This window comes from Lagopus leucura, unplaced genomic scaffold (genome assembly GCF_019238085.1).
Source record: "Lagopus leucura isolate 7727_CA_CO unplaced genomic scaffold, USGS_WTPT01 Super-Scaffold_806, whole genome shotgun sequence".
Lineage (NCBI taxonomy): Eukaryota > Metazoa > Chordata > Aves > Galliformes > Phasianidae > Lagopus > Lagopus leucura.
In genome coordinates, this window is record NW_024962260.1 from 328,576 (window position 1) to 347,975 (window position 19,400).

Genomic DNA, 19,400 nt, shown 5'->3' on the forward strand with positions numbered 1-19,400 from the left:
AACTGCATTTATTGATGCAAAACACAGACCATTCCACTTTCAAACATTGCCAATTCTCTTTGTTAGATCAAGGCAAGACTTTGGAACCAGACCTGGGGGAGTGGGGGTGCTTCTGCTAACCTGAAGGTCCCAAACACTGCTGTAATAGTGAACCTGAGCTATGCTCCACTGAAACCAGCCTGACGGTTCCTCTCGGTTCTGATGTAGAATCATTGACTTGATGGAAGCTATATGCCTCCCTGCTTCCAGCTACAAGCGCATAACTAAACTGCAGAGCAAAAGATGTTTGATTCAATGCCACGTGCATCATCAGCACAGAGCTGGAAGAGCTGCTGGTGTTCCTTCTCGACACCCAGGAGCTGAGCTGCCATTAACAAGCCCTGGAACCAGCTTTCCACCCTGAGCCCAGTGACAGGCATCAGCCCTGGGAGCCACTGTGCAGGGCCACCTCATCTCCCACAGAATTTGCATACGGAGAACAAGAGCCACTTCTTGCACTACTTAGCATCGCGTGTCCTCCAGGCACACTTTGTCCTCTGAGTTATCTCCAGCACTAATTTATTGCAGCATTGAAAGCAGCGGGCTCCAGCAGTCCCTCCCACAGGAAGCTGGCTGACTCATTTTTCCACACACTCTATTTTTCTCTCCATAAGAGCCAAGCGCTCAGGTCAAGAATAAACCACAAAAAAAAAAAAGGGAGGCTTGTGTTTAAGCACCTTCTAAAACGTGCATACAACAGGCACCCACTTGTGAAGCTATTTCTCCCAAACAATGAATCTAGAGTTATTACACCCAGCCTGAAATACCCCCATATGGCACTCAGCTCTTTGCTTTTGCTGTGAACAGCAGTTCCTAATCCTGTAAGATGATTTAGCCTAAGATAATGGCTGTTGGCTTCAGCCAGCCAGTTGTCTGTGTTCTCACAGACAAACAAGATGAATGCCACCATTTGACACTCACTCCACTGAGCTCTTTGCCAAAACTGCTCAGATGTTTACCTTGCAAACTAGTTCTCTAAATCAACCAGATTTTTAGGGAAGGATAAGAGAACAGCATTGCCAGGAAACCCTCAATTACCCACTCTTCCTTGCTTTGCTTGTGATTCAGCAAGAGCTTACTCCCCTATTAGAAGGATTTTTCAAGGACCCTTAGAAAGAAAAAAAAAAGCACATTATTGTATTACCTGGATGTTAACAGCAGCTATTTCCAGCAACATTTCCAACTTTCCAGCTACATGAAACACAGGAAGCAACCAAAACCAGCCAATGCAGGCAGTTTTCCCCTTCAAAAGGGGCTTCAGGTTGAGAACTGAACATCTAACACTCTATCAACAACTTCTCATCTCCTAGGGGAAACACAAACCCTACCCCTCACACAGAAACAGGCCAGCTACTTCCATAGGCCAGCTCCCCTATTGGCCCTTGTGGCTCAGGTGTGAGACATCTGGGCTGATGCTGCATTAACCCTTTGCTGCCCACCAGAACCCCTTGTGTCACTGCAGTGTGCTAAGAGGTAACCACTCTCAATCTTGTCATTTTTAATTTTAAAACTCAGGTTTTCAAAGCCAAACGTTTCCTATTTGTCCCACAGAAGGGAAAAACTGAAGAGTAAAAGACAGATTTGCAGCAAAGAGTTTTCACTTTCATGCAAGCTATAAAGTATCTCATTCCCAAAATACCGTGACTGTGTGAAAAGTGCAGATTTTAACATGAGATGCCGCTGCCTCCTCTGTTTCATAAAGTAGGTTTAATGCTACGGCCAAGAGACATTTCCCATCAGTAACCTCTCCTGAGCTTGTTGCTTGGAAAAGAGCAATTCCAGGTCTTCTTGCTTACCAAGCTCCTGACTTTGGCAATTAAGAATCCTCATCCTTTAGATCTTTCATTCCTTTTTTTATTTTTCTTTATTGACAGATGAATCTTGTGCTTAAAAGATGCTTATTTGTTTCCTCTTTTGTGCATCTGCTGTTAGCATAGGATGCCATGATCACTCTGGCTGTCCTGCACTCTACAACGCCAGTCTGTGCAGTTGATGAGCCACCAGTGGAGGTCAGGCAGCATGCTGCATCAAACCCTTCTGTCTGAGTAGATAGGGATTTATTGGCTCTTCAGAATAAGAAGGAATAACAAGAGGAGCCCTTGGGGGTGTAAGGAGTGTTGCAGATAGCTGGGTGTGAAAGTACATGATGCAAAGGTACCAAATGCAAGATAAAGAGTAGTTTGCCTGAGTTGCACTGAAAAAAGAAGGTAATAGTGAGAAACTGCTCTGTATTCTGCTGAGAGTTTCACAAAAATGTATGATTTCATGTCAGGAGCCAATGAGGACTCTGCTGGCTGGATGCTGTGTGTCTCTACTACAGCCACCTCATAGGTCTCACTTAAATGGAAGAGCTGCAGGTGGGAAGCAAGGTCACTGGGGAGTGAGCTGAGGGCTGAGATGGGTCCTGAACAGAAAGAAATCTGTGCTAGGAAGTAAATCCTACCTGCAGTAGCTCAGCAGGTGTGCTCTCACTAGTGGGATGTGCCCTGTGCTTTATGGAGTGTTAACAGTACCACAGTGGGAGCAGGGAGTCCCTTGAATTCAGTGATGAGCAAATTAATGCAAGGTGTAACGCTCTCTGGGGTTTATGAATTTAGCACTAATTAGTGCTTCTCTTATCTATTTTAGGCAAGTAAATCTTCAGTATCCCTTGTTAAATTGGAATCATCTTGTTTGTAGAAGCAAATCATATGGCAGCATTGATTTCTTTACCCAGTTACAGTCTGCTCTGTCTTTGCATTCTCTTTTCCTTCCTGACATGACTTATAACCAGATATTCTGTATGAAGTTAGATTTATGGAGCGAATATTCTCCCCAGAGAAGGTTTTCTTTGAATGAAACTGACCAGCAAGGCGTTCATTTCTCACAGCCAATCCCAAATGTTACAGAGCCCCTCTTGACAGGAGTGACCCACCGTACTTACATTTATTTTCAGAGAGTCACTGAGGTTGGAAAAGACCTCTCAGATCCCCCAGCCCAAACCCAGCCTGCTCCACCATGCCCACTGCCCACGTCCCTCAATGCCACATCTCCATGGCTCTGGAACAGCTCCAGGATGGTGACCCACTGCCCCTTGGGCAGCTGATGTAGCCTTTATCGTATAGGAAAGCACTGATGGGGAAGAGAAAGCACTACAGCTTGTATAGTAAGAGTAGAGCCAGCCTGGCTGAGACAGAGGAACATCTTTTCAGTTCAACAGACATGAGAGCCATGGCTTATTTGAGCGGTGAATGGAAAATGTAGATAGAAGGTTGCATCCCCTGATGACACTGATGTCTGAAATAATCAATAGTGAGCTCGTGGTTTAAAACAAACATGCACAACATGCAAATGCTGACAACAGTGTGATAACCCATGCAGAAACCATGTGAAAATACATCGTAAAACCTGCAGAATATTGGATGCTGTCAAGGTGGCTTCCTATGTGCTATGCAAATTAACGTGAAAATCTCGACTTTCTAATCAATTAGAAGGGGTAATTTGGCAGCAGTATTAATAACCTCAGGAACAAATGTAGCGTGAAAGTCTGCAGCACTGTAGGGAGGGTTGTGTGACCTCAGCTCAGCTCAGCAGACTTTGCCTTGTCTATGAAAACTCAAAAAGTGATACACATGCATCAGCCATTTCACTGCCTAGAAGAAGCAGATGAGGATTTTTCCTCATTCTCCTGTGTAAGGAAAGACATGATGGGGTCATTCCTGTTTATTTCTGTCAAACTGTTACTCAAGGATAGTATTTTGCACTGTATGAGGCTAAAGAATTATTTTTACTTTTCTCTACTGTGCCAGATAGAGTGCAAATGGTGTAGGCTGAGGCAACAACACTGTCTGCATTAACTAGCAGCAGGGGAGTCCTTTCTTCCTTCAGAGGGCTGCAGCTGCAGGAATAAGATGTGTGTGTAAGCTAAGCAGCAAGTAGATAAATTCCAGATGATGATGTAGAGGTGGTTAATACAAACCTTACAGTCCTGCAAGCACTGTAGAACTGGAAAAGACCTTTGAGGTCAATTCATTTCCCTTCTGTCATAGGCAGGCCTCTGAAAGACTCTGGGTGATGAAGTGATCCAGCTCCACTGCAAAATTCATTTTTGCTACCATTCCTCTTACTGTAATTGTGCAAGAAGAGGAATCTTACTGCAGCTCCTTGGAAACTTAGAAATCTTCCAATTCCCAGCCTCAATATACTCTTACCCAGTTTATTCACATCAGCTCTTCTGCCAAAATTCTGCTTCTGCTTTAATAGCACTTCCTTCTGTGTGCTTATCCACGATGTATTTATAGGGAGCCCTCTCTCATGGCATGAGATGAAACAAGCCATCCTCTTTAAGTCTCCTTCCATATAACAGCTTTGCCATATTCTGGATCACCCTTGCAGCCCTTTCCTTCACCTTCTCCAGTCTGAGCACAGGGACCAGAACCAGAACCAGCAGCTACAGACTGTCTTACCAGAGGTTTTACGATGCCATTAACATTCCCTTCTTTCTCACTGCTATGCTGTGTGCTTGTACTGTCTGCACCTGGAATTGTTCAGGCATATAGATGGCATTTTGCAATTAACCGTTGGGTGCTGGCATGCCATCTCATCTCGTACCACTTGTGCTCGTTGAGAGTGTGGTCAGCATCTCACAGGCAAAGTCCTTCAGTGCTCTCATCTGGTGCTTTCTCATCCTTGATAGCCCCCCCGGAGTATTTCAGCACAAAGATGTTCCAGCAGCCTCTACAAATGCAAAGTGAATCATTCACAGAAAGCACAACTCATCCATCTCCTTTAGTGTCACCAATTAATAGCGGCTCAGGATGCCTTGAGATCTATAGCTGCTTAAAGGAAGAAAAACAGCCAACCCCTTCCTACAGTGCTGTGCAGACATTGTGTTTTGTGTGCTCTGCCTGTGCAAGGGAACTTTATTAAATAAACAAATGAGGGGGAGTGTGCAATGGCCTTTGGTGTGAGACTTTAAAGAAAGCAAGAAGACTGCTTATGTTTATCCAGGATAGGAAGGGAACTAAAAACTAAAACCAACTGGTAAGCAAATGATTTCTTACTATTGGAAACCATTTGTCATTCTGGAAGCCAATGTCTCTTGCTTCTGATTTGGATTATGTGACTCCATGCTGCAGAAATTCGGGGACCATCCTTAGAAGGGGCAGTGTTGCTTTGATGAGCAGCTCAGGCTGGATCTGTGTGCTCCTTCCTCGGGTTGGCAGTTCTTGAAGCAAAATCGTTGCACCCTTTGGTGGAGCTGCTGCCTTGAGCTCTCCAGCAGCCAAGCACCGCTGGTCAAATCTTGACAGACACCAGAATGCACTCCCAAACAGCTGCTAACACTGATAGGGGTTTTCTCTTCTTGTCCCCATCCCTCCCACCCGTCTTACTTCCTTGGCTGAGGCACAGGGGCTGCTGATGGCATTTCCCATTGAGCATGCTGGGTCTTGAAGGGGATTAATTCACTTCCAGTTAATCTGCCAGGGGAGAAGTCTGTGCCTAAGTGTAATGGAGGCTAATTAAACAGAAAACCATCCATTTGTGCTATCTCATTAGGGATTTGTCATAAAAACCTTATGTTCTCTTACAAACCTAAACAAGTGTGCTCACCATGTGAAAAACAGCAATAAAACTGTCCACAGGGTTGTAAAGTTCTAAGCCGTCGTTTATACAGCCTGTCTGCATCCTGTAGGTAAGGAATGGCCTTTCTGGTGTCCTCAAAGCACCCTGCATAACGAGGGCATCCCTCCTTCAAAATGGGAAAGAGGGCCAAGCCCAGAGCTGACAGTCTTTTGGAGCGGATGCTTCTCTGTCTGGCCCTGATGGGAACCAGGGATCAGAAGCAGAGGACATTTGTTTCAAATCTGCACTGAAGATGTTTGGAGGTTTACAAAGCATAAATATAATGGGGTATCCTAGGAGATAGGGACATCGGGTCCCCCAGTGCCTGGTCTCTTCCTTAGTCCCAACTGGGTGTATTCAGGAAAACTAAATTCCATATGGGTGATGGGAGATGTTGGACGATGGATGCTGTTTTGCAGCAAGAGAAACTTACGAGCTGTGTCCTCCAAGGGAAAGTTTACCCAAGGGAAAATTAGTGTGGTCTATCTAAATGGCTGCTCTCCTTCGTTCCTGTCCAGAAAGAGATTTTCCCTGGTCCAAACTCAACTAACTTCAGAGTTTCTAACAAAACAGGTCTTGTGCAGAAGTCATACAAAGGCAGGTCTGCAGACCTTCTGCTGCACGGGAGGTGATCCGTGCTTTCCAGCCATGGGACAACCCCCCATGGTAATGCAGCTGGTGTCTCCCTGCAGGCATCCGAGGTGGAGCGGCAGCTCTCCCTGCAGGTCCACACGCTCCGGGAGGACTTTCGGGAGAAGAACTCCTCCAGCAGTCAACACATCGTGCGGCTCGAGAGCCTCCAGGCTGAGGTGAGTCACCTGTGCTTGGCCTTGCTCCTTCAGACAGCATTCAGGGCTGCTGTAAGCCATAGGGCGAACCCCTCTGTGCTGGGTGAACAAAACCAGCTGCTTGGGATGAGCGAGGAGAAGGTTGGTAGCTGTGCTGGCCAGGTTGGCAAAGGACAACGTCAAGCACTGCCTCAGCCACAAGCACGTCTGCAAAATGAATGGATGGGAAGGATCTTCCAGGACCTTCACCATGGAGCTGAATCACATCAGGCTTCTGTCTGTACAGCTTAACCTCTAAGGCCATGGTGGGAAGATCTGTAAGGTTTGGGTCCTTTTTGCTGTTTCCCATGCTTGCAAAGAAAGCAACGATCTTCCCCTACCTCTGAGCCAGTCATGCATGGAAGTAGAACGATACATTAGCAGGATGTATAGCATTTTTTACTTCCCTTCCCTGATGAGAATCACTGGAACTAGTGGGGTAGAAGATGTCCAACCCTACCACCCTGCCACTTTTTAAGCTATCTGGAAGAGCTTTTCCTAAAATCTCTCAATTTCTTCTTTCCTGCTCCCACCTGCTCCCTGCTGGTCCCTCGCCTTCTCTTCCCCTCCCCTCGGTGTGGAGCAGCAGGTCCTTGAAGTAAGTATGGAGGCTTGGAGGGCGCTTGCCTACACGTGCACCCAATCACCATGCATGCATGTCGTTATGTATGCCTCACCTCGACTTCTTCCCATCTCTTGCTTTCCAGATCTGTCTTCCCTATTTGCATGGCTCAGGGCCCACGTTGGAGTCAGAATCACAGGGGTTGGAAGGGCCCCTTGGGGATTATTTAGTACAGAGCGTTGGCTTTCTCTTACATGGTCATTCACAGCGTGTTCATCACTGGTTTGGATATCAAATGCTCTCAGTACAATCTCTGTATTATACCTCTTATTTTCCTTGTACCCCTTTTCTCCAACCCACACAAACCATGACAGTGGTGGGAAGAGACAGCTCAGAAACAATTACTCACCTACAAGCAGCTTTCTAATACCTACAGCAGCCTTTACCCTGCAGAAACAGCAAGATGTGCTCTGCTAATAGTCCTTCGTGCAGCCAAACATTTCCAGCAACATGGAAAACAACAAAAGACAGGAGCCCATAGAGGCCAAGAGAACAGTAGGATATGCCGAATTTGTCTGTCATCCATGTTGAAAGGAGTTGAAAAGAGACCATAGGGCATATTTAGGGTTGTACTGGAGTGGAGAACAGCATACACAGTTTTCAAAGGTCCCATGTGCACAAATCTGGAAAAAAGGTTCCTTTTTCTTGGTTAAACAAAAAGTGACCTTGGCTGGTGCTGATTCATCCTGTGCACCGTTCCCAGCGAAGTGAATCACAGAGGTTTTGCTTGGCACGTTGTCCCTCCTCACCTAAAATCACCGCCCTTGACAATTAAAAGAAATGAACCAATTTTAAAGGCATCCCATCTCTGGGAAATTAAAAATAAGCGTGGCACAGAAAGGAGCCTTCATGAATAAAAAGAAAGAAAAATCCCCAGTGAGAAACCTGGTGAATGTACTACAATTTAGAGAAGCATACAGGCAGTGCATTACACAGCCCTGCAGGGAGCAGGAGCTCATGGGCTCTCCTCCCTGTGCTCTCCAGCATCCCTGCAGCAGAAAATCCTACCATCTGCTCAGGCAGGGATGGACCTGGAGCAGTAGCTAGTTTCATTCTTGCAAGTTTTAGGGTAGAAGGGGTAGCAGTTGTTCTCTTGCACGCAGGTGCTGAATACATACACGTATATTTCGGGGGGGTTTTTCTGCTTCATTTCTCTCATGGGGATGCGGTTTCCCCTATCTGCGCTTCCTGCAAAGTATGGGGTTCAAGCCAGCTCTCATCCCTCTGCAGATCAAAATGCTGACGGACAGAAAGCGAGAGCTGGAGCATCGCCTTAGTGCCATGATGGAGGAGAACGACCTGCTTCAGGGAACGGTGGAGGAGCTGCAGGACCGAGTCCTCATCTTGGAGAGACAAAGCCATGACAAGGACCTGCAGGTGAGAAGGCAGCAATGGGAGAGGGAAGAGGACAGGAGGGGGGAAATGGGCCAAGGATGTGGTTTGGGGTAAAATCAACCAGAAAGATAACAAGGAACTGGGAGAATGGAAGAACTGAACATCTTTAAGTTGCACCGGGGAGGTTTCAGGTTAAATATTAGGAAAAAAAAAGAGTGGTGATGCAGTGGCACAGGTTGCTGAGGGAGTGATGGGGTCACCATGCCTGGAAGTGTTCCAGAACTGTGGGATGTGGTTATTGGGCATGGTGGGGTGAGCTGGGGTTGGACTCGGAGTTCTTAGAGATCTTTTCCAACTGCAATGATTCCATGATTCTCTGAGGGAATAAAATGCAAGGATCTGTTCTCCGTAGAGATGGAAAAAAAAGATGGAGCATCTTGATACAAAGAGCAATTTGGGGAGAGCCGAGCAAAGGAACAGGAGGGAAGGCTGGGAGAAGAAGGGAAATGTAAAAGGAAGCAGAAAACACTGACTGTGTTTCATATCACTTAATGTTTTAGTAGCAGCATTGGCTCCAGAAGGGGGTCATTTACTCTAGCCTGGAGGACGGTGAAGCTCTCATAGCTTGGGTGGTTTCCCAGCAAGCTCCATCTCACCAAACATCGCTCCCTGGAGAAAAGCTGGCATGGCTGTAGCTTTGGGCATCTTCATAGAGAGCAAAATTGTACCTCACTTTACTTTTACTTCACATCTGACAACCTCTTGCACCCCCAGCTCTTCAGAACAGTCAGAATCTTTTTTTTCCATCTCTTTAGAGGCACAAGAAAGCTGCCAATGTTTCAGACAGCAGCACCCTCCCCAGCACGTTCAGCTCTGCTGCTCACACAACACCTGGCTGTGCCCCAGCCCCATGCACAGCTCCTGCCCAGGCAGAGCACAGCTCAGTGCCTATGAAATCACACAGTTGGGTGACCATGGATAAGCCCCAAAACAAATCAGTGCCAGTGCTGCGTCTTGTGTGTTTCAAACACTCCACTAACTCAGGTTGCAAAGCAGTGAATTAGGGAGTTTGACATCAGAGTTTTGTGGCAGAATGTTTATAGTTATAAGGAGACGTCTTTCAAGGTGTGTTTATATTGCTTTTCTTTTTTTGGTTCAGTTTCTGTTGTGTTAGCTTTAGTAAGCTTTTTTCAGCCAAGTCTCAGCTTCTTCACAGCATTCCTCATTTTAGCACAGATTAACCTGCTGATTTCATCTTCCAGTGTCTAATAACATTTGGAGATTACTTAGCTCCAATAAACAGTAACATTAGCCAAGAGTGTTTTCCTTCTGGTTGGAAACCCTCTTTCATGCCAGTTCCTCCTCCCTTTCAGGTCCGTCATGAATCAAGAGATTCATCCAGTCCATATCACCTCCACTAACACTGTTTCCTCTGCTTGTTTAATTTTCTTTGGAAGCTGCACCAAAGCCAGATGGAGCTCCAGGAGGTGCGGCTGTCCTACCGGCAGCTGCAGGGGAAGGTAGAAGAGCTCAGCGAGGAGAGAAGTCTCCAAAATTTCAACACAACCAGCACGTCCCTGCTGTCTGAGATAGAGCAGAGCATGGAGGCAGAGGAGCTGGAACAAGAACGAGAACAGGTATTTGCCCTCCTGCCCCTGACAATGCCCACGGACCTCACCAGCCCCAGAAAGAGATGTGAAATGTTGGATCTGGGCTTGAAGCTGAGCCCACAGCCAGAAATTTATAGAATCACAGAATTATACAATGGCCTGGGTTGGAAAGGACCACAATGATCATCTAGTTTCAACTCCCCTGCTCCATGCAGGGTCACTAATCACCAGACCAGGCTGCCCAGAGCCACATCCAGCCTGGCCTTGAATGCCTGCAGGGATGGGACATCCACAGCCTCCTTGGGCAACCTGTTCCAGTGTGTCACCACCCCACCTCTGTTAGGGTTGTGGTCCCAACTGTAGGAGTAAATTTCAAAATCAATAGAGCAAACCAGGTGAATATTTGTGAGCTTTAGCAATCACACGCCTCGTTGCAGTGGGGGTGGAGGACCTCTGCAGCCTTGACACCCAAAGTTTACCTGGGGCTCTCTCGTTCCAGCTGAGGCTGCAGCTCTGGGAGGCATATTGCCAAGTGCGGTATCTCTGCTCCCATCTCAGAGGAAATGACAGCGCAGACTCCGCCGTCTCCACGGACTCCTCCATGGATGAGTCTTCAGAAACCTCATCAGCCAAAGATGTCCCGGCCGGCAGCCTACGGGCAGCTCTCAGCGAGCTGAAAAGGCTGATACAAAACGTGCTGGATGGGGCAGACTCCACGGTGAGTTGGCAGCACTGTTATTGCCCGTGTCTCCTTGCCCAAGATGTCACAGGCTCTCACTTGACCCTGAAGTCCCTTGTCTCTGAGAAAGCCCGTGGGGAAGAGCTGTCTTGGCGCACTGCCTGCTCTCTGTCAAAACATCATAGAGTCATGAATGGCCTGGGTTGAAAAGGACCACAGTGATCATCCAGTTCCAACCCCCTGCTGTGTGCAGGTCACCAACCAGCAGACCAGGCTGCCCAGAGCCACATCCAGCCTGGCCTTGAATGCCTGCAGGGATGGGGCATCCACAGCCTCCTTGGGCAACCTGTTCCAGTGCCTCACCACCCTCTGTCTGAAAAACTTCCTCCTAATACCCAACCTAAACCCCCCCTGTCTCAGTTTAAGACCATTCCCCTTTGTCCTATCACTATCCTCCCTCACATCAGCCAAGAGCCAAACCAGCACATGGGATTTCAGCCCCATGGATTTCAAGGTTACATGTTTGAGCAACTCTTGTCAATCTGGGAGTCATTCTGGGAAATGAATGAAAGGAGATTTAAGGCTTGCAGCAAGTTTGAGTTCCAACATGGAAATACTGCAGATGGTTGTCTGCATCCCAGTTCAGTTATTTCTGTTACGATTTGTCTTTGTAGCAATAGTGTAGTGAAACCTTGTAACCCCTATACAGGTAGATAATTGCTCTACAACTGGGGCTGCATACAGATGTTCTGGTGAGACCAGCCATGAATCCATCACCATGTGAGGCTTTTGCTGGTATGCAGTGGTGTTAAGGCATACACCTTCAGCATTGTGAGCAGATGGCATCCACAGGAGCATAGAATTACAAGAAAACACCTATTTTTGCAAAGTATCAAAAATGAGGACTATTTTCATCACCTGCAAGCATTGCTAGCATGACTTATTTGAGAGGCCATGCTGATGCAGGCAGTGCAGACCTTGCAAATGCAGAGTCACGTGCAAGCTGTCACCCTCCTCATTTCAGTAACTGTAGCAGCTGGTAGGAAGCTGAACATGGAGGTGAAGTGGTATTTGCCAAAGAAAAAACAGAGTCCTGGAACAGGTTTGCAAACACAGAATGCAGTCCCACGTGGGGTCATTAGGTCTCAGTGAATTTGGTTTATGCTGAGCTAAGAGCACTGCCCTTCAAATTCATGCAACTGCCCTTTGAAAAAGAAAAAGCAAACAATAAAAACCTGATCAAGAGATTTCTCTCCTGCTGCCAGAGCTCTCGGCGGAGCGACGATGACTCCTTAGAGGAACAGATCAGGAGAACAAGTGAGGACTCGAGAGCCCTGAGGGAGTTAATGGAGGGAGAACGGGGGAAACTGAGGCAAAGTCTGGAGGAGCTGCAAAGGCTGCACAGCCAGGTTAGTAATACCCACACTTTGCAGATGGCCTTTTAACACAGCATTCATCCCCAAGACACACATTCTGTAGAAGAGATCACCATGGTGAGTAGCCCAGAAGGATCTGGGTGAGCACCAGCTACAGTTGGATAAGGAAATCTGTATTAAACCCAGTGCAGAGGCTTCGTGCATGTTTGGATCAGAGCTTCTGCACTTTGCAGGTGTCCGGGTGCCCATCCCAGACATCATCCCAAGTAACCAAATGTCCTTTTGAACTTTTTACACAATCTGCTTTAGCAGCCAGCCCGTCTCACTTAAACTTTTCTCAGCAGAAGATCCCAGAATATAGGGTTGCTTGATATGGGGTGCTGGAACCCATAGGCATCCATTCTGACCCATCTTGCACTAAGTCCTGTTTTTCTATTTTATAATTTGCTTTTACCTGAGTATAGATGCATCTGCTGAACAGACAAACCAGCACTGCTGTGTTGCACGTGGCACAAGGCTCACACCCTTCCAGCACTTCCCACTGCAGCATCGTGACACGTGCTAACTGCACACCCAGGGAGCCCTAATCATGGCCAAGCTGGCACCATGCCATACCCCTGAACCAACAAGGTTAATGCTAAATCAAACACAACAGCAGCAAACGATCCAATCCCAAATCCAAACCCCACACCCAGAGCGTTGAATCAGACCGCATCTATCCACACTGAAGCCAGCAATGGCATCATCTGAGGTCATGTTCCAAAGGCAGCAAGCGGAGACACCCAAAGACAGCCTTGGCAAAGCCTGTCTTCTATGGGACAAGGCTCCACATGCCACAGGAGATGTGGAGGCTGTGGTAGAAGCAGCCTTTGGCACAGCTGCTCATGCAATACCAATTGCATTGGAGCAGGGAATGGGGTTACCACCCTTGGCTGCTTTTGCCCTTTCACCGCATCCTTTTGGAAAAAGGAAAACACATCCCTGTCCAAAAAGTCAGCACAACTGATGGACACACAGGGCTGTGGGAGCTGTCTGCCCTCCATGTGAAGATTCCTTTGAGGATTCAAGGGAGGTGGGTCAGGTGCTGGAAGGGTTTCCAGGTGGTAGAGGAGCATAACAGAGCGAGCGTGTGCCACAGACAAAGAAACGTGTATGAAATACTGTGAATCCGTGCATGATTTCACAGCCTATTAACTCGCTCCACACAGGACCAAACCAATAGATCATTTCCCAGACTATTTAAGACTCTGCACGCATTTTGAAGTCTAATTAAAAATGTAAGACGTGCCAGTAACACCTTCTGTGGTGCGAAAGGGAACTTTCACATCCTTTGTCTTCAGTTTCACACCGCTTCAGAAGACGCAATGATGTAACTGTTCCCTCTCCTGAAAAAAAAACCAACAGGAAAAACAATCTCTCTTGCTGCTAGATTTGCAGCTTCTACAGGCAGGGCACCTCAGTCTCCAGGTTGCCCCCTGGCTTGTTTTCCACCCTCCCTTGCACTGTGCTCATCCTGGCTGTTCCACTCTCCCCTGCGAGCTCAGGTCACACTGCTGAGCGTGGAGATGACGACGCTGAAGGAGGAGCGGGACCGGCTGAGGGGAGCTGCAGAAGACAAGGAGACGAGCGAACGGCTCCTGCAGGCCATCCGGGATCGGGACGAGGCCATCGCCAAGTGAGTGGGGACACAGCCTGAGCCAGGCTGCCTTAGGGGTACAGGAGCACCTGCCTCCAGGGTGGCCGGTCTCAGCCCTGCTGGTGATGGGAAACGCTGGAGGAGCTTAATAGTTCCTAGGAGCTACCCTATGGCAGGACTAGGGGGCTTTGGGGGTTGCTGTGAGCCCTGATTTTGCCATCCATGGTGCTGGTGTGTGGCACACGACGAACTTAGGGAAGCAAATGGAATCCCTAACTCTGTCCTGTCTTTTTCTTCTTTTGCTCTTCCACATATACAGAATGGCCCAGGTTGGAAGGGACCTCAAGGATCATGAATCTCCAACCCCCCTGCCACATGCAGGGCCACCAACCTCCCCATTTAATACCATACCAGGCTGCCCAGGGCCCCACCCAGGCCTTGAACACCTCCAGCATCCACAACCTCTCTGGGCAGCTGTTTCAGAACCTCACCACTCTCATAGTAAAGAACTTCCCCCTGACAACCAACCTAAATCTTCCCTCCCTCAACTTAAAACTGTTTCCCCTTGTCCTGCTGTTATCTATCCTTTCAAAGAGTTGACTCCCCTCCTGTTTATAAGCTCCGTTAATACACAAGACTTGCTTCCCTGCCCATCTCTATTGCAGCCTTGCCTGGACCTCATCCCTAAAGCATTCCTCTGCTCACTCTCTATCCTTTCCTGTTCCTGGGTCTTTTTCCAATTCTCTTTTCCTCTGGTCGGGATTCTCACACTGTTTTGAATCTTTATTTTTCCCCATCTTCCTCCTCCCAGCCCTCTGCCATTTTGCTGCCCTGTACCCCATATCTCCTCCTTTGGCTCTGCACCCTGCAACCCTGCAGAACAGTGCTGCCCTGAGTTCTTTTCCCCAAGAAGAATGGGCAGAATAATTCACCCCCCATCCTCTAGGTAGAAAGGATAGGCCTGATAATGTCCTCCAAAATGAGCTGGCCAGAACACCGCCAGTGTATCTCCTTACAGACACACCTAATACTCAGGTGCTTGCGAGAATAGGAAGTGAGAGCATTGCAGCTCTGAGGATGCAGGGAGCTAAATCTCCATGCTGAGACCTTTTGTCTTTTTTTTAAGTGAACTTCTCACCCATGCTGCTCTTGCCCAGGTATCCAGCTTCCAAATTCCCACTGCTGTCCTCTGTTACACCTCCATCTGTTGGCATAAAGCAGGAGTGTCCCAGCTGCACAGCTGGGTGCAGAGATGTTGTTCTGACATTTCCTGTGCTTGTGGGCTGCTGGTTCTTGCTGTGGCTATGGCAACGTGCAATAAATCCCACTGTAATATCCAAGCAGCAGTGGGGAGCTTCAGAGGAAAAGGCTATTTCAGGTTCTCAGACCCACAGCCAGGAGCAGAAGGGTACAGCTTCTCCACAGTGGTTAATGACCCTATAAAGCCCAGAGGAAGGGGACGTGACAAGTGTGCATGGATGAGTGGTGGGTGATTAATGAGCAGTAGCTGCAAGTGAAAGGAGACAGCACAGAGATGCTAGAAATGAAAGTGTCATCGTGCAGACAGAGGGGATGCTGCATAGCAGCAAGCTGCCCAGCAGTCATGCAGTGCTCAGCCTACCTGCACCTCAAGGGTTAAGTCATGGCTGTTGAAGTGTTCCCCCCCCCCCAAAAAAAAAAAACCCAACTCAATGCTGCACAAAAATAAAACCACCGCCTGAAGCAGACATCTGGCGTGGAACATTTTTAGCTTGAAGCTGAAGTTTGGCAAACATGGGAAGCAATAGGAAAAGAGGATTCTAGAATAGGAAGCGTTCTGCGATCGCTACCTGGAATATAAACACAGATTCCCAAATCGCTCTTCTGCAGGGGAGCGTGAGGGAGCTGCTAGGAAGTGATGAATGAGAGACAGTTAATAAGATGCAATTATTCCTCCCCAAAATATTTTCAAAGACAAATCGATCCCAGCAAGTCACATTACAGTTTCCCCATCACACAGCAATTAATTGATAACTTCATGTTTGTGGCCAGGCAGCCTGCACCTACCTGTATGCTTCCCAGCACAGCAAGCATTTCCCAGCTCAGACAGCTTAGGGAATTGCTCCTTCCCAGGAGATAACTCCTTCCTGCTTCCCTGTAGCAGCTGAAGCATCCCACCACCAGCGTTTAGCCATGGGCTCACCTGCCCTCAGAATGCCTGGGATGACATCAGAGTGGCATTCCTGAGTGGCACAGCTCCATGGAATCCGAGAGCTTTCTTTAAAGCTTATTATTTAATCCAAATAATTAATTTGTTTTTTTAAGGAATGATAAACTGTTTAAATATATGCTATGATAAATTCCTTCCTTCGGTTCTTTGCTCAGCCCAGGCCCCATCTCTAGAAACTGAAAGCAGAGTTGTACTTTTTGCAGGGCTATTTTTTCATATTGCTGGGCAGAAAAGGGGTCTTTGTTTTTTAGAGCATTCCATTTCATTTCCCATACATTAGTAAACAGAAGAAATGCAAAAATAATGTGTATAGAGATTCTAACTCATATTAGTCCTCCATTTTTAATGGCAGATCCTGCACATCGTTCAGATGTACAATATTATTTTGTAGAGCAGCACATCTGAATATTTTCTCCTATTTTTCATGATGTTACCTAAAATCTGCTTATTTTATAAGGTAAGAATTTCTGCAGTTCTGGCCCACTCTTCTGGGCCAGGTAAATAGACCAGAAAACAATGGAGAAATGCTGAGGATTTAGGGACTTGCCAATTAAATAGAATCATAAAATGGTTTGAGTTGGAAGGGACCTTTAAAGGCAACTGGTCCAACTCCCCTGCAGTGCACAGGGACACCCACAGCTCCATCACTGCTCACAGCCCCATTCCCTGACCATGGGTGTCTGCAGGAATGGAGCACCACCACCTCTCTGAGCAACTTGTGCAGTGCCTCACTGCCCTCAGTGTAAGGAACTTCTTCCCTATATCCAGTCTAAATCTTTCCTTTCCGTTTGAAACCATTTCCCCTTGTCCTATCACACAGACCCTGCTAAAGATTCCATCCCCTTTTTTGATTAAAACAAATAAATCGTTGACTTCCGAGGGGTATGTTGAACATTTCCTTAAAATAATAATAATAATAATGAAGTGAAAAGTCCCATTTCTTGCTCTCCCCCCAGGAAGAACGCTGTGGAGGTGGAGCTGGCCAAGTGCAAGATCGACATGATGTCCCTCAACAGCCAGTTGCTGGATGCCATCCAGCAGAAGGTGAACCTCTCGCAGCAGCTGGAGGCCTGGCAGGTGAGCAGTTCCCCACTGCCACAGGGCAGGGTCTGAGGGCATACAGAGCACACAGCAGAGGAACCCACCTGGGTGTCCGTGTGGGGGATGCCCTCAGCATCGAGATATGCAGATGCAGCACATCTGTTCCTGTAGCCAAGCAGGAGGTGGGAGGTGGGGATGTTGTGGTCACTGGTCCACTGCGTAGCACTGTTGTCAATGCAGAAGATGTGGCACGATGGAAAAGCTAAAATCAGAGCTCTCAACCAAGGTAAAATAAACAAATAAATGAATAATCGGATCCCAAACCCACAGCAGGTGAGGGCAGATGCCCCAGAGATGTCCTTCTTAGGGTCAGTGGGACGGACCCGTGCCAAGCAGAGAGCTTTGATGGCATACAAAAGATGGCAGACTCAGAGCCCTCTGAGAAACCGGCGCTGAGGGAGCATGGCTAATAGAAAATGAGCAGATACAAGAGAAAAGGTCCGGGTCAGTACAGGAAATTGGTGCAGACCCTGCAAGACCCCGACTCTACTACCCCCCAACCTGACCGGTAGAAACCTCTCCCATACAACCTCACTCCTGTTTCAACTCCACCGTGTTTTCGTTTCTTTTTTCTTCTTCTCTTTCTCCTGCTTACAGTTTGCTTCCTCAGGGCTTTTTACTATCTGGCTCCTTTGGTTTCTGATCTAGTGGCCTTTCTCAGTTCCTGTACCAACAGCTTTAGTCGTACACCCCTCCTGCCTTTGAGGTGAGATCCCTGCACCCACCGAACACCCACCATCACCTCGCCTGCTCCATTCACTGCTGTCTCCACCTGCATCCACCTCTGTCCTCACCACCATCTGGCAAGAAACCAGCGGGGGTCCCTCATCACTCCTCAGGGCCCCGCATCCCCCAGCATCCGGGGCAGAACCCCGCAGCGAGGCTTTGCCCCCAGGTCATCATGGGGAAAGCCAAGCTGAGGTCCGCATGTCATTAATGCTGTGTGCTCAGCTTGTCTAGCATCAGGAAAATTCCTGAGGGGCAGGCTGGGATTTTACTTCTCAGCCTCATTATCTAGCAAGTGATATGCAGCACTCTGCAGGTTTGAATGAGTGGTGTAAATTCAGCTGCTTACTAGTACCACCTAATCTGTATATGTGTATGTATATCATATACACACGCTCCAGCTTTCCTGGAGTACTGCGTTCAGATGTGGAGTCCTCAGTACAGGAAAGATATGGACCTGTTGTAGGTCACAAAAACGCTCCAAGGGATGGAACATCTCCCTGTTAGGACAGGCTGAGAGCTGGGGCTGTGCAGCCTGGAGAGGAGAAGGCTCTGGGGAGAGCTGAGAGCAGCCTTTGGTATCTAAAGGGGGTCTATAAGAAAAAAGGGGACAGACTGTTTAGCAGGATCTGTTCTGATGGGACAAGAGGAAATGGTTTCAAACAAAAAGAAGATGGGAGATTCAGATTGGATATAAGGAAGAAGCTGTTTACAATGGGGTGGCAAGGCACTGCACAGGGCGCCCAGAGAGGTGGTGGTGCCCCATCCCTGCAGCACCCACAGTCAGGGGATGGGGCTGTGAGCCCTCATGGAGCTGTGGGTGTCCCTGGGCACTGTAGAGGGTTGGACTAAATGGCCTTTAAAGGTCCCTTCCAACTCAAACAATTCTATGATGATTCTATATAAAATCATACCCATCTTTCATTATGTGATTAACCAAAGGTGAATCTGCCATGCTGGATGTCCATCTCATATGATAGAGTTGCTTTCCAAATCCAAGTGCTATAAATTTCTGCATAGCAGCTTCACCTCTGGAAACCATTAACGTTGATGTTTACCTTAACCTCTTCAACTCTCCCTCTGCCTCTTCCCTTTCCAGTCCAAAGCTTCCTCTGTCTACTTAGCTCTGCACCCTTGTGCTTTCTTGAGACACCCCAAATACTAAATTCATGGCCATCAATCCTTTTCCCTCCTGGAAGTGGCATTTTTCCATGTTTTTTTCTTTCCTCTGAGCCCCACTTGTGGGTCCCAGGGTTGGCAGAGAGGACACTGCTTTCCCCAAACTGCCAAATAGCCCAGCTGCGAGCAGCACCAAGTCTGATGTCTAAATCCAGGTGGGAAACTGAGATTGGAACAGTAAAGGAAGGAAGGGAAGTGATGAAGAGAGGCATATACCAGTTCAACACCAGTCGTGTTGCAGCTTCCCAGATGGAGAAGCATCTATCTGCTCAAAAAAAAAAAAAAAAACAAGCAACAAAAAACAAGTTTCCTTGTGTCACAGTGATTTCAGCTCCTTGGTGACCCTAAAACAAGGATCCCAAGTAGCCCTTGGCTATGGGTGCTAGCACACAATGCCCTGAGCAGCCCCATCTTCCATGCTGTTCCAAGGAGACACAGGGCTGGGAGGTCACCTGAG

The 19,400-nt window shown here is 47.7% G+C and overlaps 1 protein-coding gene across 1 annotated transcript in view; it reads left to right on the plus strand.

Annotated features, from left to right (window-relative positions):
• Positions 1–19,400, plus strand: part of BICDL1 (BICD family like cargo adaptor 1) — a gene marked incomplete at its 5' end in the record, with an annotated part of 46,141 nt that overhangs the window by 20,163 nt on the left and 6,578 nt on the right. Inside the window, 8 exons of the mRNA XM_042865626.1 lie at positions 6,336–6,452; positions 7,057–7,068; positions 8,323–8,469; positions 9,885–10,064; positions 10,537–10,755; positions 11,982–12,125; positions 13,637–13,767; positions 16,894–17,014. Of these exons, the coding sequence (XP_042721560.1) occupies positions 6,336–6,452; positions 7,057–7,068; positions 8,323–8,469; positions 9,885–10,064; positions 10,537–10,755; positions 11,982–12,125; positions 13,637–13,767; positions 16,894–17,014 (1,071 nt within the window). The remainder of the gene's footprint in view (positions 1–6,335; positions 6,453–7,056; positions 7,069–8,322; positions 8,470–9,884; positions 10,065–10,536; positions 10,756–11,981; positions 12,126–13,636; positions 13,768–16,893; positions 17,015–19,400) is intronic.